Consider the following 16917-nt stretch of genomic DNA (forward strand, 5'->3'; position numbering starts at 1 on the left):
ATAAAATTTTGATGAAAAATGTTGACGTGACTGAGCCTCAAGGCTTTTTAAATCACACTGTTCTATACACTGTATCTTCCCAATCAATGACTGCAGCAAGGCAAAAATTGTTGTGTTTTCATAGCAACTATTCTTTACAAAATGCTGAAAATAACTATGATACTAACATTGTAGCTATCAGGACTAGATGGAATGATAATGCTGTGCTATAGCTGCCACCATTAACAGCTGGGCTCTGACCAGAAAGTAACATTTGCTGTTTCAGGCAAAGGAAAGTCAGAGGAAGGTGAGGTATGTTTGACTCATACCAGCACTATGACCTGACTGCAGTCTATGGATTTTTCTGTTGCCAGAAAGGAAGGAACAGCCCGCAGAATAAGCTCCTGATGGTAAGGAGAAAACATCCACAGCCTGCAACTGTGATATTTGCTAGCAGAATTACAGTGTGCTGCTGAATTCACAACAACTTCAGTGTTCAGTTGTTTGGTTTTTTTGACAGCAAACACACTTTAAAAAACACTGACAGGGAAACTCCAGAATTTTTTCCAAAACACAGTGGAAAGTAATGGGAATCCACATATTGCGCCAGAAAGTACTTTTTGAACTAATGTGTATTTTGACTGTGTTCACCACAGCAGTACCATAAACTTGAGTTTATATGGCTTTTATTACTTTTGGGAAAGGTGCAGGACAGTGCACAGGTCAACAGTGAAGGAGTGTCCCTTCCTCAGCTGCATTCCTGTGGCTGTTGGTCACCACTGAAACCTCACAACCCTGTCTGCTTACAGTAGCTCAAAACAACTGTCCCTGATGACAGCAGCAGCACATCTGTACAAATCCACACCCCAAGTCCAGGTGTGCAGCATTTTACCAGCTCTGCTGTGATCTGCCTGTGACCCAAATCTAAAAGAACCATTCCTGAATGAGGATGAGAGAAGAAAACTAGCCAATAAGCAATGAAAATAAGCCAATAAGCAAAAGAAAAATTATTAAAATCCTATATAGCCTACAGAGAGAAAAGGCAGAAGCATAACACTTGAGATGGAGAAAGAACAAAGGCAGACACATATAAGAGAAGGCAGAGTGACACATGACAGAGGATGGTGAGAGCTTTGCTGAAGCACAGCACAGGGATGCAGGTAAGGTGGGGAGTTCATGTTCAGACCAGTGACAAGCCAAGGAAGAGCTGCTGATTTATGTGGGCACAGGTATTCAGCCTACTGGTGTTCAGTTTCCACCCTAGAGTCTGACACTGATGGAAGATGACAGCCGTGGAGTAGAATGAATGAACAAATCCTGGATAATGCTAATCTGTTCCTGGAACACCACAACAAGCAGTACAGAGCAAACCTAAACTTAGCAGTGATTTTAAAGTACTCATCACTTGAAGGTTTTACTTACCCAGCTGAGCTGTTACCATGACTCGAACAGAATCACAGAACTTGTCTATAACTCGTACAGGACGACGTGTTGACAAATCAAGCAGCAAGATATGTCCTCCTCCTGTCCCTATCCACAGTGCAGTATTTTTCTGCAGACAAATGGTCTTCACTCTTCCAGAATAAGCCAGTTTGTGTTTTGATTCCTTATTTAATTTTTCCACTTTGTTCCTATAAGTATGGAAAGAATGTGCATTGGAATTTGGTGGCACCCTATTCTGCACCTACTAAAATGACACTCTGAATACCAGATTTTTAAGCAATCATTCACCAAGCCAAACACAAAATTCTCATGCAAACAAACTGGGATGAAAACTACTGGACTTCAAAGAGCCATCTGGTCTGCTTCAGAAGACCTTTTAAAGGAAGTCAGGAATACTTCTCAGTTCCCCCCCAGTCTGCAGGAGGTTAATGTCAAAGCAAGCACAAAGAGCACACCTACACCTGCTCCTAACCTCACCATAAAAAAGAAATGGATGTGGCATGCTAAGGCAGAGGAACAATTTAAATGCAAATGAAAAAGTTGCCGCAGTTAATCAAAATCTGATTTCCTACTGAATTTCTGCACTGAAAAGACATTCTTGTTCAGGGGATGCAGAAAGTAACTGGATTAGCCTTAGCACCTAAAGGACAGCAAAAGACTTTCTTCTTTCTCAAGCTAAATGAGCCTTCATGACATCATAGAGAAATTGGGAAATACAGTAAGGGTCCTTAAAAAGTGGGATTCTGCATGGAATATTCTGAAGTTCTGGACCAAAAGAGAGGATAGGAAATCCACACTTGCCCAACAAACTGGACAAATGCCTTACTTCTGGCAGGTTAGGGTACCATACTAGAGAAAGCAATCTGATATTGCTCTTCCTATCCACCAGGCCAAAAATCTGAAATAAACCACTTACTTAAGAAAATGTGCACAGTCAATTAATTCAGAAAGTTTTTCTGTTTTCTTGTCCCAGATTTCCACAAAATGGCTGTTTTTCTTTGCCAAGTAGATGGATTTGTCTATTGCTATTGAAATAATGTTTGCATCACTGTAAGCATTATGACAGAACCTAGAAGAGAGAAGAACTCCAGTCAGATACATAGAAAATACCTAGAAAAACTTCACTACTTTGAGTGGGATTTGCTTGCTTTGACTCTGGCAGAATCATTCAGCCTTAAAATCAAATTAGACTAAGATACAATTGAAAGACTTTGCTTTAATCTTCCTACAGTTCAACATAAATTCTCACAGTAACAGAGGTAGGCTGTTGACATCCTTGGAGGCACATTAATGCTCAAAATCTATTAATCAATCTTTCTCATCAAACACTGTTTTCCCTGCTCAGGAAAAACTCCCCTTAATTTCAGAGTAGGATTTGTCCATGTGAGAATTACATCAAACACTCCCAAACCCTCAGTCAATAATTTCTAAATAGTGAGAAGTCAGCAATCAGATGTGATTAAACATATATAGGGCAAAGATATACACACATATCATACTGACAAACATGGAAGGACAAATACAGTGATAAATATGCATGTGTAATTCTAAATAAAGTAAACAGGGCCTGGACTAGACCATCTGGCGATGAAAACTGATCAGTTGCCTAGATATTGACTTCATCAATCCTTTATGGAGTAAAAATGTATTTCCTTGCTTAAAAGCAGCAACAAATACTTTCAACATTACTCATTGATACTCCATCTGCATTATGGGAAGAAAAGAACAGAAACAAACCAACTCAAAGAACAAGCTCTAGAACAAGACATTACATCAAAGTACTGTCAGAAACCTTTGATGAAAACAAATGAGCCAAATAACATCACTTATAAAAATCAAAAACTTACAGTTGACTTGTCTTTGTTTCAATGAGCTTTTGAACAGAGAAGTCACTGGTTAAAGCAATGATTTTTGTTCCACAGCCTCCCCAGATTACATTTCTTTCAGATAAGCACGAGGATTCATTTAAGCACATCAGGGGTGTGCTAACATTTCCTATAGTCAGTATCTTCAAAGGTGTAGCACCCTTACACTGCAAGAAAAAATATATTCTGTATTAGAAACAAGGAGGATGCAGACACTCAGAATGCTGTTAGAACAAGGCCACACAGCCTGGTGAATTAAATTTATTCATCCAGATTTTCTGATGGTCCAGAACATTTCCAGAACATTACTGACTGAAAAGCACCATATTCCCATTATAGATATCCCACAGGAGACAGCCTGAGAGCAGAAACAGGCCAGAGCAGGAGCTGACACTTTCTGCAACCCCTGGCACAATTCAAGGACTGGCTGGAAAGGTACATCTATGTCTTTGAAGACATCCTACACTGGACCATATTCTAATTCTGAAATGCACTGCAACTCCATAACTGCTCTAAATGCATGGTCAGGAACTAAACCTTCAGGTGCCAGATGATATAAACAGCTCCCAGCATTTCTTCATCTGTTCTCTGAGCAGGACTCTGATCTATAGAAAACCTAAGCAATATTTTATTTTTGAACATAGCTGTTATACAAAAATTTACTAAATGAGAGGGAAAAGGAGCTGTAACAGCAATAAATAAAGGAGGTCAAAACTGTTAGAATATTCTGTTAGAATATTCTTAACAACAACCAGTAATGTCAGTCTCTAGACAGTTTGTCAGGCCTTTCAAAGGAATTTTGCACCTCTTAAATCTTTTGTTTATAGCAGTTATTGTAAAGTGTGCAGTTCCTCTCAGACTGCAATAGAAAATGAATTTTAGTTTTAGAGAAGCAATTAAAAATAAGAGGCATGAAATAAAGCTACTCTTGGTAGCTGCTTTAGATATTACTGACTGATAACACTGTAGAACAGACAGCAAAGTTGTCTACCTTTACTGCTCTGTCTTCAAAAACTGCCAGTTTGCCATCAGCTGTGCCTACCAAGAAGAAATTCTTCTGTTTGCTGAAATAAAATAAAATAATTAATTTTAGAAGTGCCTTAATCAGGTAAGAAAAATTAAAATGAGAAGTCTCTAGTATTTCAAGTATTCAACGAAACACTAAAAGCAAACACAACTCCTGTGATCATGAATGCAGTCCCGAGTTGCACTGCGTGCAAAATTAAGTGGAAACGCAGACAAACTAAGCAGTTGTCAGAACAAAAGTGCAGTGTGTACAGATGTCATTTTCTGAATACCTCAGTTTAGCAGTATTTTCAAAATGTAACTCAAAACATTTAAAATTCATTTATACCTTTGCTTTGAAAGAGAATTGCAGTATAAACAAGTGATAGAATCTGACATTTTCTGCAGACGATGCCTTCTTGTTTCATCTTCTGTGTTAACTGCCCACAGAGAACCAGACTGGGTTCCTGCTACAATCCAGTTTTCTTTCTCAGTAGGAAGAGTCACTAAGGCCAAACTTATAATTTTACTGTCTGCAATATCCTGAGTCAGAAAAGAAGAAGAAAAACAACTTGATCATTATTTCAGTAACGGTAAATGCTAGAAATTACTGATGATAAAAATATAGCACAATCTTCTTGGATTCTGGACAAACCCTTAGCCTAACTTCCCCTTTAAGAAATCTAATTCCCTATTAGCAGAATACATTATCAACTGGGCCACCTATCTTCCAAGTGCTGGGAAGGATCCCTCAAACAGTACACAGGAAAGTCTCTCAGCTGAATGCTGACAAAAAAAGATACTCTTTTATTTATTTAGAATTTTAAAAAATGGAACTCTTGCAGTACTAATTGCTAACAATGAAAATAGTGGCCTAATATTTCTTTTTCTCATTTTATTTTTAGAAAAACAACCCATATAATTTATACCAAAGCTACCAATTCAGATGTATCATGGTCAACAGATGGCAGATGGAAATAGAACTGAAAGAACTTTGATGATGAATCATGCTCAGTTCTGGCACACATGCTCATCACAGCACATCAGTCCTGGGTAAAACCTTTCCTCTTTGCTGATGGGATAGGACTGAGATGTAAAAAATCAAGTGAAAAGAACTGGAAGGCATCACCAAATTGGCACAAGATGGCATTTGTGGGAAATGAGAAGTTGTTAACAGACAAACTGGATTGTAAAAAGGAGGTAGAGATATGAAGGTCTGCCTAACTATTAACTCCTTTCTGTAGTCTCCATGCTAGAAATAGTTTCCATCTCAGTAGAAGAAAGTAATCCAGTAGTAGAAAGACAGTATTATGAGAAAGTTCAGGCTGGATAGCAGGAAGAGAGTAAAAAGCAACTGCTTTTCTGCTTCATTTCATGGACACAGTGATGACTCACTTATGAGCAATCTTTCTTCTCTCAAAGCTTAGCTTTCCAGAAGTAATATCCTGCTGTAAAAATGCAATTAATTTTTCTGAAATATATCTGTCTGCCAGAAAAAATAGAATAAATGTCAACTTTCCCACATACCTCACAAGTATGTCCATCTGTGTTTAGGTTAACAAATGAAAGTTGTGCCTTTTCTGTGTTCCCATTGCCTATCCAGACTCCTGCCTTCTTGCAGCTTTGATTGGCAGCCACCATGCACTCTGCTGTAGATGTGCTGGGTATGGAGACATATCTCATCAAACAGATAAGCTCTGCAGAATTCAGGATCTCATAAACCTATAAGGAAAGCCACAGCATGCCCATGGTGACAACAATGGCTTGTACAGCGAAAAATAACAACAGATAGCAGCACTTTTTAGATTTGGACACAGTATTTCAGCAGCTCTGGTCATTTGTACTGCCACAGAACAGAGTGTAACTGCACTGATACTATTTAACAAAAGCTTTTTGCATAGCTCAGTAAAGACCAAGAAGTATTCTGATTTGTGTTTCATTCCAGTTGCTACACAGCAACACAGGGGAAAATAGCAAGCTAGAACATGAGCTTGGTAGATTTCAATGGAACAGTTTATTCTGGAAGGTGAAAGCAGGCAGTATTTCATGACAGTTTCCATTGCAGAAAAGAACAAGAGAAAGAAACCTGTGCTTCTCATTAACTTAATGTCTGATTCATTTTCAGAAACCACAACTTTGTACTGCCATCTATCATAAAAAAGCAAATAAACTAAGTAATACCTGGCAAGATGTTGGTCGCTCCTGAGGGTTTTCCTTCAAACACTTTTTAATTAAGTTTTCAACTTCAGGCCAGGGGGAACACCCATATTCTTTGACAGGATCTAGAATGTGAAATTACATAACTTATTAATTAGCATTTACCATAGTTGTAACTAACCTTATTTTTAGAATTCATTTAACTTCTTACTGAGCTTCTCTAAGAAATATCACATTCTTAGGTAAAATGTCAGCATGAACAGCTTGGAATTGCTCATCTGTCATTATAGGCTAGAGCATGAAATGCTAGAACTAGAGTCCTTTTAATTAATAGCAGTTAAAGGAAATAGATTTGGCTTTATCTTTTTCTTTGATGTCCCTGTGCCTGGGACTGAATTGCAGATATACATGGGCTGTGTTTCCATTAATGCTGACCATTCAAGGCTATGGCACTTCAGTCAACAGTCTCTCAAATTCCTGTAAACACTATTTTCCATATTTATTCTTTGGAGTATATGGAATACAGATGAACTTCCAAAAAAAGACACAGCAAATAGATAAGCAACTCCATATAGCATTTACAAGATATGGAAATTTAAATTCCCACTTAGTGCTTGGAATATGTATTTTATGACTATAGCTGCTGAACTCTCTGAGAATAAATCATTCATGATGGTGCGTGTATTGCTTTTCCTTTTAGTTTACCATAATCCACAGCAAATATTCCAGTCCTACCTCAGACAGAGGTAACATTAGTGATGAATACCTGCAAATGAACATATTCAGTGCAGCAAAAGACAAGCACTGTTTGCTTGTGAGATCAGCCAGCCCCTCTTTTGGTGGAAATATACAAACTATGAGCATAGGTGGAAGGAACTGTACTATCTCCAGAAATTAATACTTCAATTATTCCACAGGGCTTATATTACAGTCAGTATAGCTGCATTTAAGAGATACTTAGTCACCAGTTCCTGGATATCCTCTTCAGGAAGGGGGCAGAAACTGAGCTTCGAACTGGACTGTTCTCCTCAAGGAACAGAAAATGTATGAACACTCTGTCTGAACACATCAGCTATGCCAGACTGAGTGATGCTGCTCTTTCCTAAATGGAGCAAAACATTCCTCAAAGAATGTTTCATGAGTATACCCACTATTGTTGGGCAATAAATAAGAACACCAGACATTCAGCTTGTAGTGCTATAAAAATTCAACAGCTCTCAACACTGGCAGAAGTTGCCCAAGTTGTGTTGTCCTGAGTTATATTGTCCAGATGATTACACCATGTCCAGCCTGACAGCCTCTTCCTTCCAGCAGCCAATAATTACATATTGCAATGCAGAAGAAATATGAAGAATGTTGTATTTTTCTAAGTGTCCTTCTATGATCACTGTTAGATACAACATAACTCATAAGACATGCTATTTCTGGAGTAGCAGGACAAAAGCTAAAACTTTTAGAAAGAAGCATACCTGGTAATTTTCCTTGTATTGCTAATTCATCAAATTCATTTGGAAACTTCAAGCCTTCCATTATTCTACCTCCTCCTGTTAAAATGTCATAAAGCAGCAAGCCAAATGAATAAACATCAGCTTGCTGATTGTAAATAACATTTCCTCTGGCAACCTCTGGCGCTCGAAATCCTGCAAATAAATCATTGATTAATAAGTATGCTTCATGTCAAGATGAAGCCATATTTGTACTTTAAAAAGTAAACAATTATGATAAAAATGGCACAGGAAGTGCAAGGAAAAACATCAAACTATTTCTGGGTTGGCAATAGCTTGTATTTGGCAGATGTCCAAGAATATCAGCAGTAAGTATAAAAGAAGGGGACAGTACATCAGTTACAGGGCTCCTGCCCCTTTTAATGTAAAATAATTACTTTATCAATGAATGCTGAAAATCAAGGGCAAGTCTGCTGTCTTTATTGATGGTCTAACATTGAACACATGAAGTGGCACTCCCAACCACAATTCAAAAGACCTAAAGGAACTTTTCAAAGTGATTGAGTTGTTCAGGGCTTTAGAATGGATGCTAATAGGTTCTCTCTAAAGTTGGGGAATACTGAGGATATTTCTTGCCTTAAAAAAAATTAAGACTTACGTACAATTTACTGGAAATTAAAGCAAAAAATTTTAGCAGTATAATTTCAATATCACAATAACCATATTAAAATCAGACAACAAAAAATTATTAATGCATGAAATTTAATTTCTTCTTTTTAAACCTTTAATATACTCCTTGATTCTTCTAAAAGGTGTTAAAGCATGAATAGGAGGAATGGCCAAGAGGTATAAATGTGGCATCACAACTTGTAATATGATTAGGACTACTTCTTGTGAATTTTCACTAGAATATAGATTTGAATTACTTCTTACAGACTACATTAAAAATATATCAGCTATTTTTGGACATAATGGACTTTAAATCAAATCCTATTTCCATACCTGGTGTGCCTTCTGAGGTTTTTATTCCCATTCGGCAGCAATACTGGGCAATGCCATAGTCAGCTATTTTTGCAATAACAGCTGAATTGGGATATAAGGTAAAGAGCAACACATTGTGAGGCTTTAAATCACGGTAGATGATCATTGCTGAATGCAGGTACCTAGTAATCAAAAAATATTTACTGAAAGCATTCACAAGTTAGGGAGGCATCTGTAGACACACACTGAGTGCATAATTCTTGTAACAGTACATTGTGCTTTCAAACATGAAATATTGTGTTAAAAATGTCAAACATCAACAACAAGACACAGCCTTTCTGGATAATGACTTTAGAATTGTTCTGAAATACTATTTACTGTTTACTACTTTACTATTGACATTGCAGTATTTTAGTACCAAGTTTTATCTGAAGAGTCACTGATAGTTTGAAAAATGCATCTTAGAACCTTAAGCTTAACTCTCTTGCAGGTTTTGTCATTTTAAAGTCCCACTGCAAAGAGGTGAGGTGATTAAATGACTTTCAGAACTTGAAAAATGCACTAAATTAATTTCTTTGACATTTCAGTAAGAAATCAACAGCCACATGGAAACTGCATCCAGAGTCTTCCAATTTCTCTACTTATATGAGCATCACTTGTTAGCAGGAAAAAACAGGTAATGAAAGTTCACATTATATATCAGTCAATCAACCATGAAAATACAAGCATTTGTCTGACCCAGGAAATATTCTGCTTGAGATGTGAGAGAACAGAAGCTTTTCATTAGCAGTATATCATCTTTATCCTGTTTGACAGCAATGCAGAAGTCATATTTACCTTAAGCCATCTGCTACATGTAGAGCTATCCTGTGCTGAAGTGTTCTAGTTAAACTTGCATTGTCCTGTTGAAGCAAACGATCAAGAGATCCTTTGAGGGCCAATTCCATCACCAGCATCCGGGGACGGATTGCAGCAGCCAGCAAAGACACCAGACTGGGGTGGTGGAGGTGACAAAGCACTGCAAGCTCCTGGAAATTGTTAAATCAGGTGAAATAGTGCAAAAAGCATAATCTCTACATCTGAAGTAAACTGAGGAATGTTTTGGAGCGAGGACTTGCAATTTACTCAAACTTTTCAAACTCTTTGCTAGGGCTGGTATTCCAAGAGCAGCACTACAGAAAAAAGGCAGGATTTCTTACTTGTCTTAGGAGCCTGAGGGAAGTATGTTTATTGAAAATCTTTACAGCGACCTCTTCACCACCATAGGATGCACGGTACACAGATCCAAAGCCACCATCACCTTTTGAACAATAACATTGAAGAGTGTTATTAAAAAAGGGATAACAACCATTTTCAAAAATAATAGCTGAAAGGGTTCAGTTTTAAAATATTTGGACCATCTACTGTGTTAAGATTCATGATCAGTAAACTAAACACATAAAACCAGTGTCCTAGTGCACAAATTAATGGAAAATTCAAAACTCAATAACATGAAATTCAGAACACCTTAAAATAATACATTTCTTCAGAAAATAAATCTATAAAATGCTTTTCATATATTGCAGAACTGACTTCAATAGATTTGTTTACATAATCTCTATAAAAAACCACACCCTACAAAATAATGCTTACCCAAGAGAAATTCAGGAGCTTCATCAAATTCCAGATCATCAGTGTTCAACATAATATTTCTAGGCAAATCAGCCAGTATCAGATCAGGAGCAATCTGAGCAATTGGAATGGTCTGTCTTGGTTGATCTGGATTTACCAAAAGGTCACCTAAGAAAAACATAAGAGAAAATGAAAAAGGAAAAAAAAAAGAAGATAATCAGTGAAAAAGCACTGAAAGGCATGAGGACCTCTGAGAATGCATAAGATCAATGTACCTAAAATAAGATTAATATATGTGCTTATATGTAATTATATGAGTGTATATATATACATGCATGCACCCAGACATACATACTAATTAAGTTTACCATTCAAAATCTTGGCTCTTACATGTTTAAGTATTTTCAAGGTTCTTTATATGTACCTATCAAATGTGAAAAAAATGGCTGCAATGTCACACTAACCAAGACATCATTTTTCTGTCTGTAAAAAGAAAGAATGCTGTTAGTATGCAGAATGCCATACTGAATACTGTCTTTTAAATTACTGTGCTATGTGATCCAACCAAGGGATCAAATATCAGTTTTACTATCTCCTGGACTCAGTTCCAAGATTGAAGCTGCATTATCAGTATTATGACAAAATGATTTTTTGCATTATTGGTTTTTTTATATAACTATACAGAGTAGATGCAATCTGTCTCATATTCTATTCTTACATATACTAGACAGCTCTGACATAAAAAAACCCCAAGCTGCTTTTGACTTACACTGTAATTTTTTCTAATGGAAATGAAACATTTTTAAATAACATGAAATACCCAAATGTTATCAAGGGGATGTTGCATAGTATTTGTGTAGATACAAGTGTACCTCTATATACCTCAAATGGCATAAATATATACCTTCTTCAGCCTTCCTAAGCAAGTCATCAAGGAGTATTTTTTGGTGCTCTTCACCATCTTGAAAGCTGTACAGAGCCCATTTCTTCAACAGTGTTTCCCCTTCACCACAAACATCGATTTCCAACAAACCTGGAAACCATTCTTCCATAAGAGAATCTATGTGATCCACAACTTGCCCCAAAAGGATGCACCCTTTAAGAAACAAAAAGAGGGAAATTACAGACACAGTCTGCTGTACTTTTAATTGCAAAGACAAATTCCATATTCCAAAGGCAAAAGCACAACAAACCAAAATGCCAAGCTGCAATCAAACTGGAGCAAAATTCAGGCTCAGGAATAATTAACCTTTTCTGCAAGAAGGTGCTGTAATTTTCAAAAAACTGTCTGGGTTGTTGTCAAATACTGCTGATTCCACTAGACAATAAGCTTCAGGAGACCAGTTCAAGTAGATGCCTTGTCTCCAGTACATTCTGTTAGGACGAAGAGCTCGCTCTAGAAAACAGAAAATTAGATTAGAAGTCTGATCTCTAATATGAATGTCAATTTAAAAATATTCAGAATAATTCATGGTACTTTGAATATGTAATTATGATTGTAGGGTTATACTTACCCAAATAACAAACAAAATAAAGGCTACAACCTTGTAGGCAGCACAGCGCCACAAAAATTATATATATGTCTACTTGTGTTCAGTTCTGGAAGGAATTACAGAAATGCTTAGGTACGGTCAGGTTCAAGCACACAATATGTCAGGCAAAATATGAAAAAAAGCTGTGATTTAAATTTTTCCTGTCACACATTGATGAAATAGAAGAATGTGACTGGAATTTGATGTTCAGAAGAAACTCAAATGCCAGGAAATCAGGCATTTACAAGTGATATTTGTAGAGTATTACCATATGAAAGCATGGAATTCTTGGGAAAAAAGTAAAAACATATCCCCTCTTTCTGATAAAAGCAAAGCTTTGAGACTTAAATAAAGGAAGAATTAATAAACCTGAAGAAAAGCAGTTTGTTTTTCTGTGTGGAAGACATATCCCTCCCTCTACTCTTTGTGGAAGTAAACTGCAGTAAACATAAGGATTTCCCCTATCTCTAGCATGTGAAGGAGAGAAATGGACCACTTACAACCTTTACTTTCTTTTACATACAACTGCAAGATCAGGCACTATCTGTTCCTGGATACTTCTAAATTACAAAAATGACCACTGTCTTTTTCTCACATTTGTGAAGTGTTCAGAATTTAGCTAAAGCAAAACAGTGTTGGGGACTAAAGCCTTAACATGCAGGTGTTGGCATTCAAGGCAAACTTGCACACTATTCCTTTTGAAGATAAAGATTTGTACCTCTTCCTGATAACATGTAAGGAGATATCTCAAGCAACCTGTTGATGAGCCTGGACCAAAATCCCATAGGAAAGTATGGCATCTCATAAAGCCTGATGATAATTTCTGAATTTTCACAGTGGGGAAGCTCTATAACAGGTCTGTGATCAGACAAGCTGAAAAAAGAAAAATATTTGATGATGTAATATATCTGAGCTTATGACATATATTATTTATAACGTAAACTGTACTATTTAATAATGAATGCATGATTCAGATGGTCAGGGAGCTAACAGTGTGTTTGTTTATTATGCTTGCTTGTGTCAAAGTGAAGTTCTGACTGCAATTTACACCCAACAGTACCTCACTAATGGATCATTAGATATTTAATGCAAATATGAGAAAAATTTGAGACATACATAAGGCAGGTAAGATATTCAGATAAAATCTTTCTATCTCATGGCTTTGAAGGACATAAAAATCCTAATCAGTGCAGCCATGCAACACTCTCTCCACTAGGCAATAAAAACATTACTAAACACATTAGGGAAATCTGTAACTGAGGCAGAGAAACTGAGTTACCTGTTTCAGATAAAACAAAAATATCCCATTCAAAGTCATAACACTTTTTTTTGACACCACATTTAGTATGTACACTTTTTGAAGGAGATAGTGCCTCTGAGTAACTTGTCAGTGATTCTCATTTCATGCAAAGAAGTTATGGAAATGTTTTGTTATCTTTTAAATTTCAGTAAATATCTGTAATGCTGGGACAGTGCTCTGAAGCTAAATTATAACCTTCTTGCTGTAGTCTTGAAACATGGTAACTGTAAAAGAAGTACTATCCTCATAAAGTGTTCTATAATTTATAGTTTCCATTTACCCATGTTGATTCAGCATAAGCTTTATCTGCTACAAGATCAGCTAAACATATCTCTTCTGAAAGCATTTACTAAAATGTAATATACAAAGAGTATGTCATGCTTTCATGTACCAAATTGCTCTGATGATCAGTGAAACTAGTTAGCCTGATGGGAGGTTTCAATTTTGATCTATCTCTATGACTGTCATTTGTGGGTTTAGCTCCTTGCTTACCTGCTTGGGATTAGTAGTTGGTCCTCTCCTAATGGCAAAGCAATCTGAAACTTTTCCAGAAGCTTGAAGTATTGTGACATATAGATTTTAGGAAACTTGCTCTTTTTCAAAAGGAATTTTTCCACATCTGAACGCTTCACAATTCCCTTAGGGTATTTAGAAGAGCCTTCCACTTTCACCATCAGAATCTTTTAAAAAAAGTGAAACAATTTCAGGCGTACATTCATCATTAGATCAAAGTTTCAGAGGTTAGAAAATCTGAATATATAATAATAAATGTTGAGAGTGTTTATAGATCAACATTTCATTGATGGTCTCACTTTAACAGTCAGTCTGCTGCTCTCCCATTCCAACTTCATATCCACTCACTTGTCTCTGCCATCTGTACCTAGCATACAATTACAATTTATCCCCATTCTTACAGCCTTTAGCCCAAAGTTCCAGCTTTCAACCCAACCTGTGGCAACATATTGCAGGGTTACCTTGCATCCATGGGGTTTTTCTGTTCTACATGTATTTTTGTGTCTGTTGCAGTTTAAATGATATAGCAATGACATTACAATTTATATATGACATTACAATTTAAGAACAGACAAGCAGTAACACAGCTCTCCAGAAAGCAATAGAAACAGAACCAGGTTAAAAAAATATGGTCCTTGAGAAAATTCTAGATCATGAAACAATAAAGAAGTGGTGAAGAAGGAACATTGATGAGTTACAGTGGCTTTAGACATGGGAAAATATACCATAAATGCATACACAAAAAGTGTTTAGTCTGACCTGTGCCATGATTTTACACAGCCACTTTGGATCTACAAAATACAGATCTCTTAGCTGCAGTGCTGGGTCTTGGAAATGAAGGAGAACACCTGCACAAAGAATACTGTAATTAGCAATGCATTGCTCAAGATCAATATTAAGCAAAGTAAGCACTCCACTCTGGGCTGTTTTTATTATATAACTTGACAAAACTAATTTAAAAAATAAATACAGCTATATTGATGTCAATATCTCAGAACAGCAGAGTGCAAGCTCAGCTTTACCTTGATTTTCAGAATTTTCGTTAGATTTTTAATCTGACTTGCTTTTTTACTAAGATCTGTATAGTTTATTATTTAATCTTAGGAAGTCAATACTGCACTGAGATAAGCTGTTACATGTATTCCTCTAACCACTATTCTATTGAGTGATTGGAGCAATTGCATCTTTCTTCAGCAACTGTGCTGCCTAACCAGCAGCAGAATGTTTTCAAGGAGGGGTAAAAGAGAGCAAGAGATATAAACTGTTATAGTACTGATCCTTCATGTCATGGAATTCCCTTCCTAATAACGTGGTTTAACAAACTGATGTTACCCAAGCTTAGACACCTCAGCTTCCCATTTTGTGGCTACCTTGTGAAAGATGCAAAATCACGTACAGATCTGTCAGCTGCAGATTTACAACAAAGTGCTAACAAACATACCTTGATGAGAATATTTTACCTGATTCATTCAGAAAGTGAATTGCATGAGGGAGTTCATTTTCATCCAGCTGTAACTGGCCTTCTTGTACCAGTTCCAGCAAGCGTTTCTGATCAATTACAGGAAATTCCACTGGGACGTTTTTACGTTCCAGCAAAATTCTCTTTTCCAGCTCCAGGTAGCTGTCAGGAATTAGCTGACCAACCACTGGCTGATCTCTGATCTGTAAAATTATGAATAATAATCTTAAATGTATTAATTTATTCATGTGAAATGAAGAAAATAAAACTAAGATATAAAATATATATCCACTCAATAGAAGCAGAAAGGAACAAGAACACTCATTTACTGACTAACACGGCTTCTGAAAGGTATATGTAAGTAATTATTCTTTCAGAATTATAATGTCTTCCTGTAAATAACTAATCAAAGAATAAAATATTTCCATATTATTTGTACATAAAAATAATAAATGAGGTCTCTCAGAAGACGTTATTTCAAAGAGAAGCTTTGGTTCAAAGTAAAAGGAAAATATTCACTGTATGAGCAGATTATATCATACATCTTTAGTTAATACAAAGCAATGGACAAATTAATAATAAAAAACCTATACTTCTTGTAGTATGTAATATCTCTAGCCATGTCTTTAGGTAAATGGGGGGGAAGAGAGTAGTAGCTTGATTAAAAGTCTCCACTGCTGGCAGTCAGTGGACAAGAGAATGGAATGAAATAAATTTAGCCACATGAGTGACACAAATGGGTGCTCTGTGCCTGTTTCCTGAGCCTCTCTTCCTTCCTGCAGACGCCCTTTGATATTTGGTAATCACTAGTAGCCAGTCAGGTTTTCCTTTCTCCATGCATGCTGAGCTAACAACTTTTTTGAGGAAATGGGAAACAACTTTCCCAATATTTACAAACTGGCCTCATAACTGTAATTTTTCTCTCACCAATGTACTGTGATGTTTTTAATGTGTCAAAAATAAAATTGGTACCTTGTGCAGATGAAATTAGTACCTTGTGTAATTTCAAAGACTCCGGAGTACTTGATGACAATGCTGAATACTTAACTAACATTGTCTAATCTCTAAGCAGATACCTTGTAACATTCCTTTCACAAATTACCTACGTAATTTATGGTAATTATCTCATTTCCTTTGGGCCACCTTACATCTGTGCAGAAGTTTAAACATCAGTTTAAGTCATACTCTCAAGAGATGAGGAACAACATTTTTCAAAAAGCAGAACTTCTCTGGGGTGTTCAATAAGTATGGTGAGACACAGGGCCACATAGAAACATCAGCTCAATTCATGCCTACTGGATGCATGAGAGGAGGAATTAACCCATTTCACTTGAGAGGACACCTCCTTGCCATTTAGGACTGGTTAGCTGTTCCTTGCACTGTGGAATGAAGTTAGAGAGAATTTGGATATGACTAAGCAGCTAATTCCTGAGAGAAACAAGAGAGGTGTGTACACTTTAATTGATCTGTAGCACCACTGGTGTGAGGCTAGTCATAAATACATCATTTATTCTATAAAATCTTCCAAGCAGCCATTTGAAAGAAATTGGGTTCTGGTACAATTTATGAAGTTCTGCCATTGATTTAAGGAGCACAGGACATCACCTTTTCTCTTTAATGTGTTACG

At 36.6% G+C, this 16917-nt stretch overlaps 1 protein-coding gene across 3 annotated transcripts in view; it reads right to left on the reverse strand.

Moving 5' to 3' along the window:
• The window catches only part of LRRK2 (leucine rich repeat kinase 2), a 63421-nt gene that overhangs the window by 5482 nt on the left and 41022 nt on the right, over window positions 1-16917 (reverse strand). For all 3 annotated transcript variants that reach the window (XM_018910259.3, XM_050986389.1, XM_050986382.1), the window contains 18 exons: window positions 15292-15493; window positions 14591-14679; window positions 13811-13998; window positions 12737-12891; window positions 11736-11882; window positions 11391-11582; window positions 10508-10654; window positions 10075-10175; window positions 9713-9903; window positions 8897-9057; window positions 7919-8089; window positions 6474-6574; window positions 5820-6014; window positions 4642-4835; window positions 4279-4351; window positions 3270-3454; window positions 2339-2491; window positions 1402-1610 (listed from right to left, as the gene is read on the reverse strand). In XM_018910259.3, coding sequence (XP_018765804.2) covers window positions 1402-1610; window positions 2339-2491; window positions 3270-3454; window positions 4279-4351; window positions 4642-4835; window positions 5820-6014; window positions 6474-6574; window positions 7919-8089; window positions 8897-9057; window positions 9713-9903; window positions 10075-10175; window positions 10508-10654; window positions 11391-11582; window positions 11736-11882; window positions 12737-12891; window positions 13811-13998; window positions 14591-14679; window positions 15292-15493 — 2854 coding nt within the window. The remainder of the gene's footprint in view (window positions 1-1401; window positions 1611-2338; window positions 2492-3269; window positions 3455-4278; window positions 4352-4641; window positions 4836-5819; window positions 6015-6473; window positions 6575-7918; window positions 8090-8896; window positions 9058-9712; window positions 9904-10074; window positions 10176-10507; window positions 10655-11390; window positions 11583-11735; window positions 11883-12736; window positions 12892-13810; window positions 13999-14590; window positions 14680-15291; window positions 15494-16917) is intronic.

Source organism: Serinus canaria, chromosome 1A (genome assembly GCF_022539315.1).
Source record: "Serinus canaria isolate serCan28SL12 chromosome 1A, serCan2020, whole genome shotgun sequence".
Taxonomy (NCBI): Eukaryota; Metazoa; Chordata; class Aves; order Passeriformes; family Fringillidae; genus Serinus; species Serinus canaria.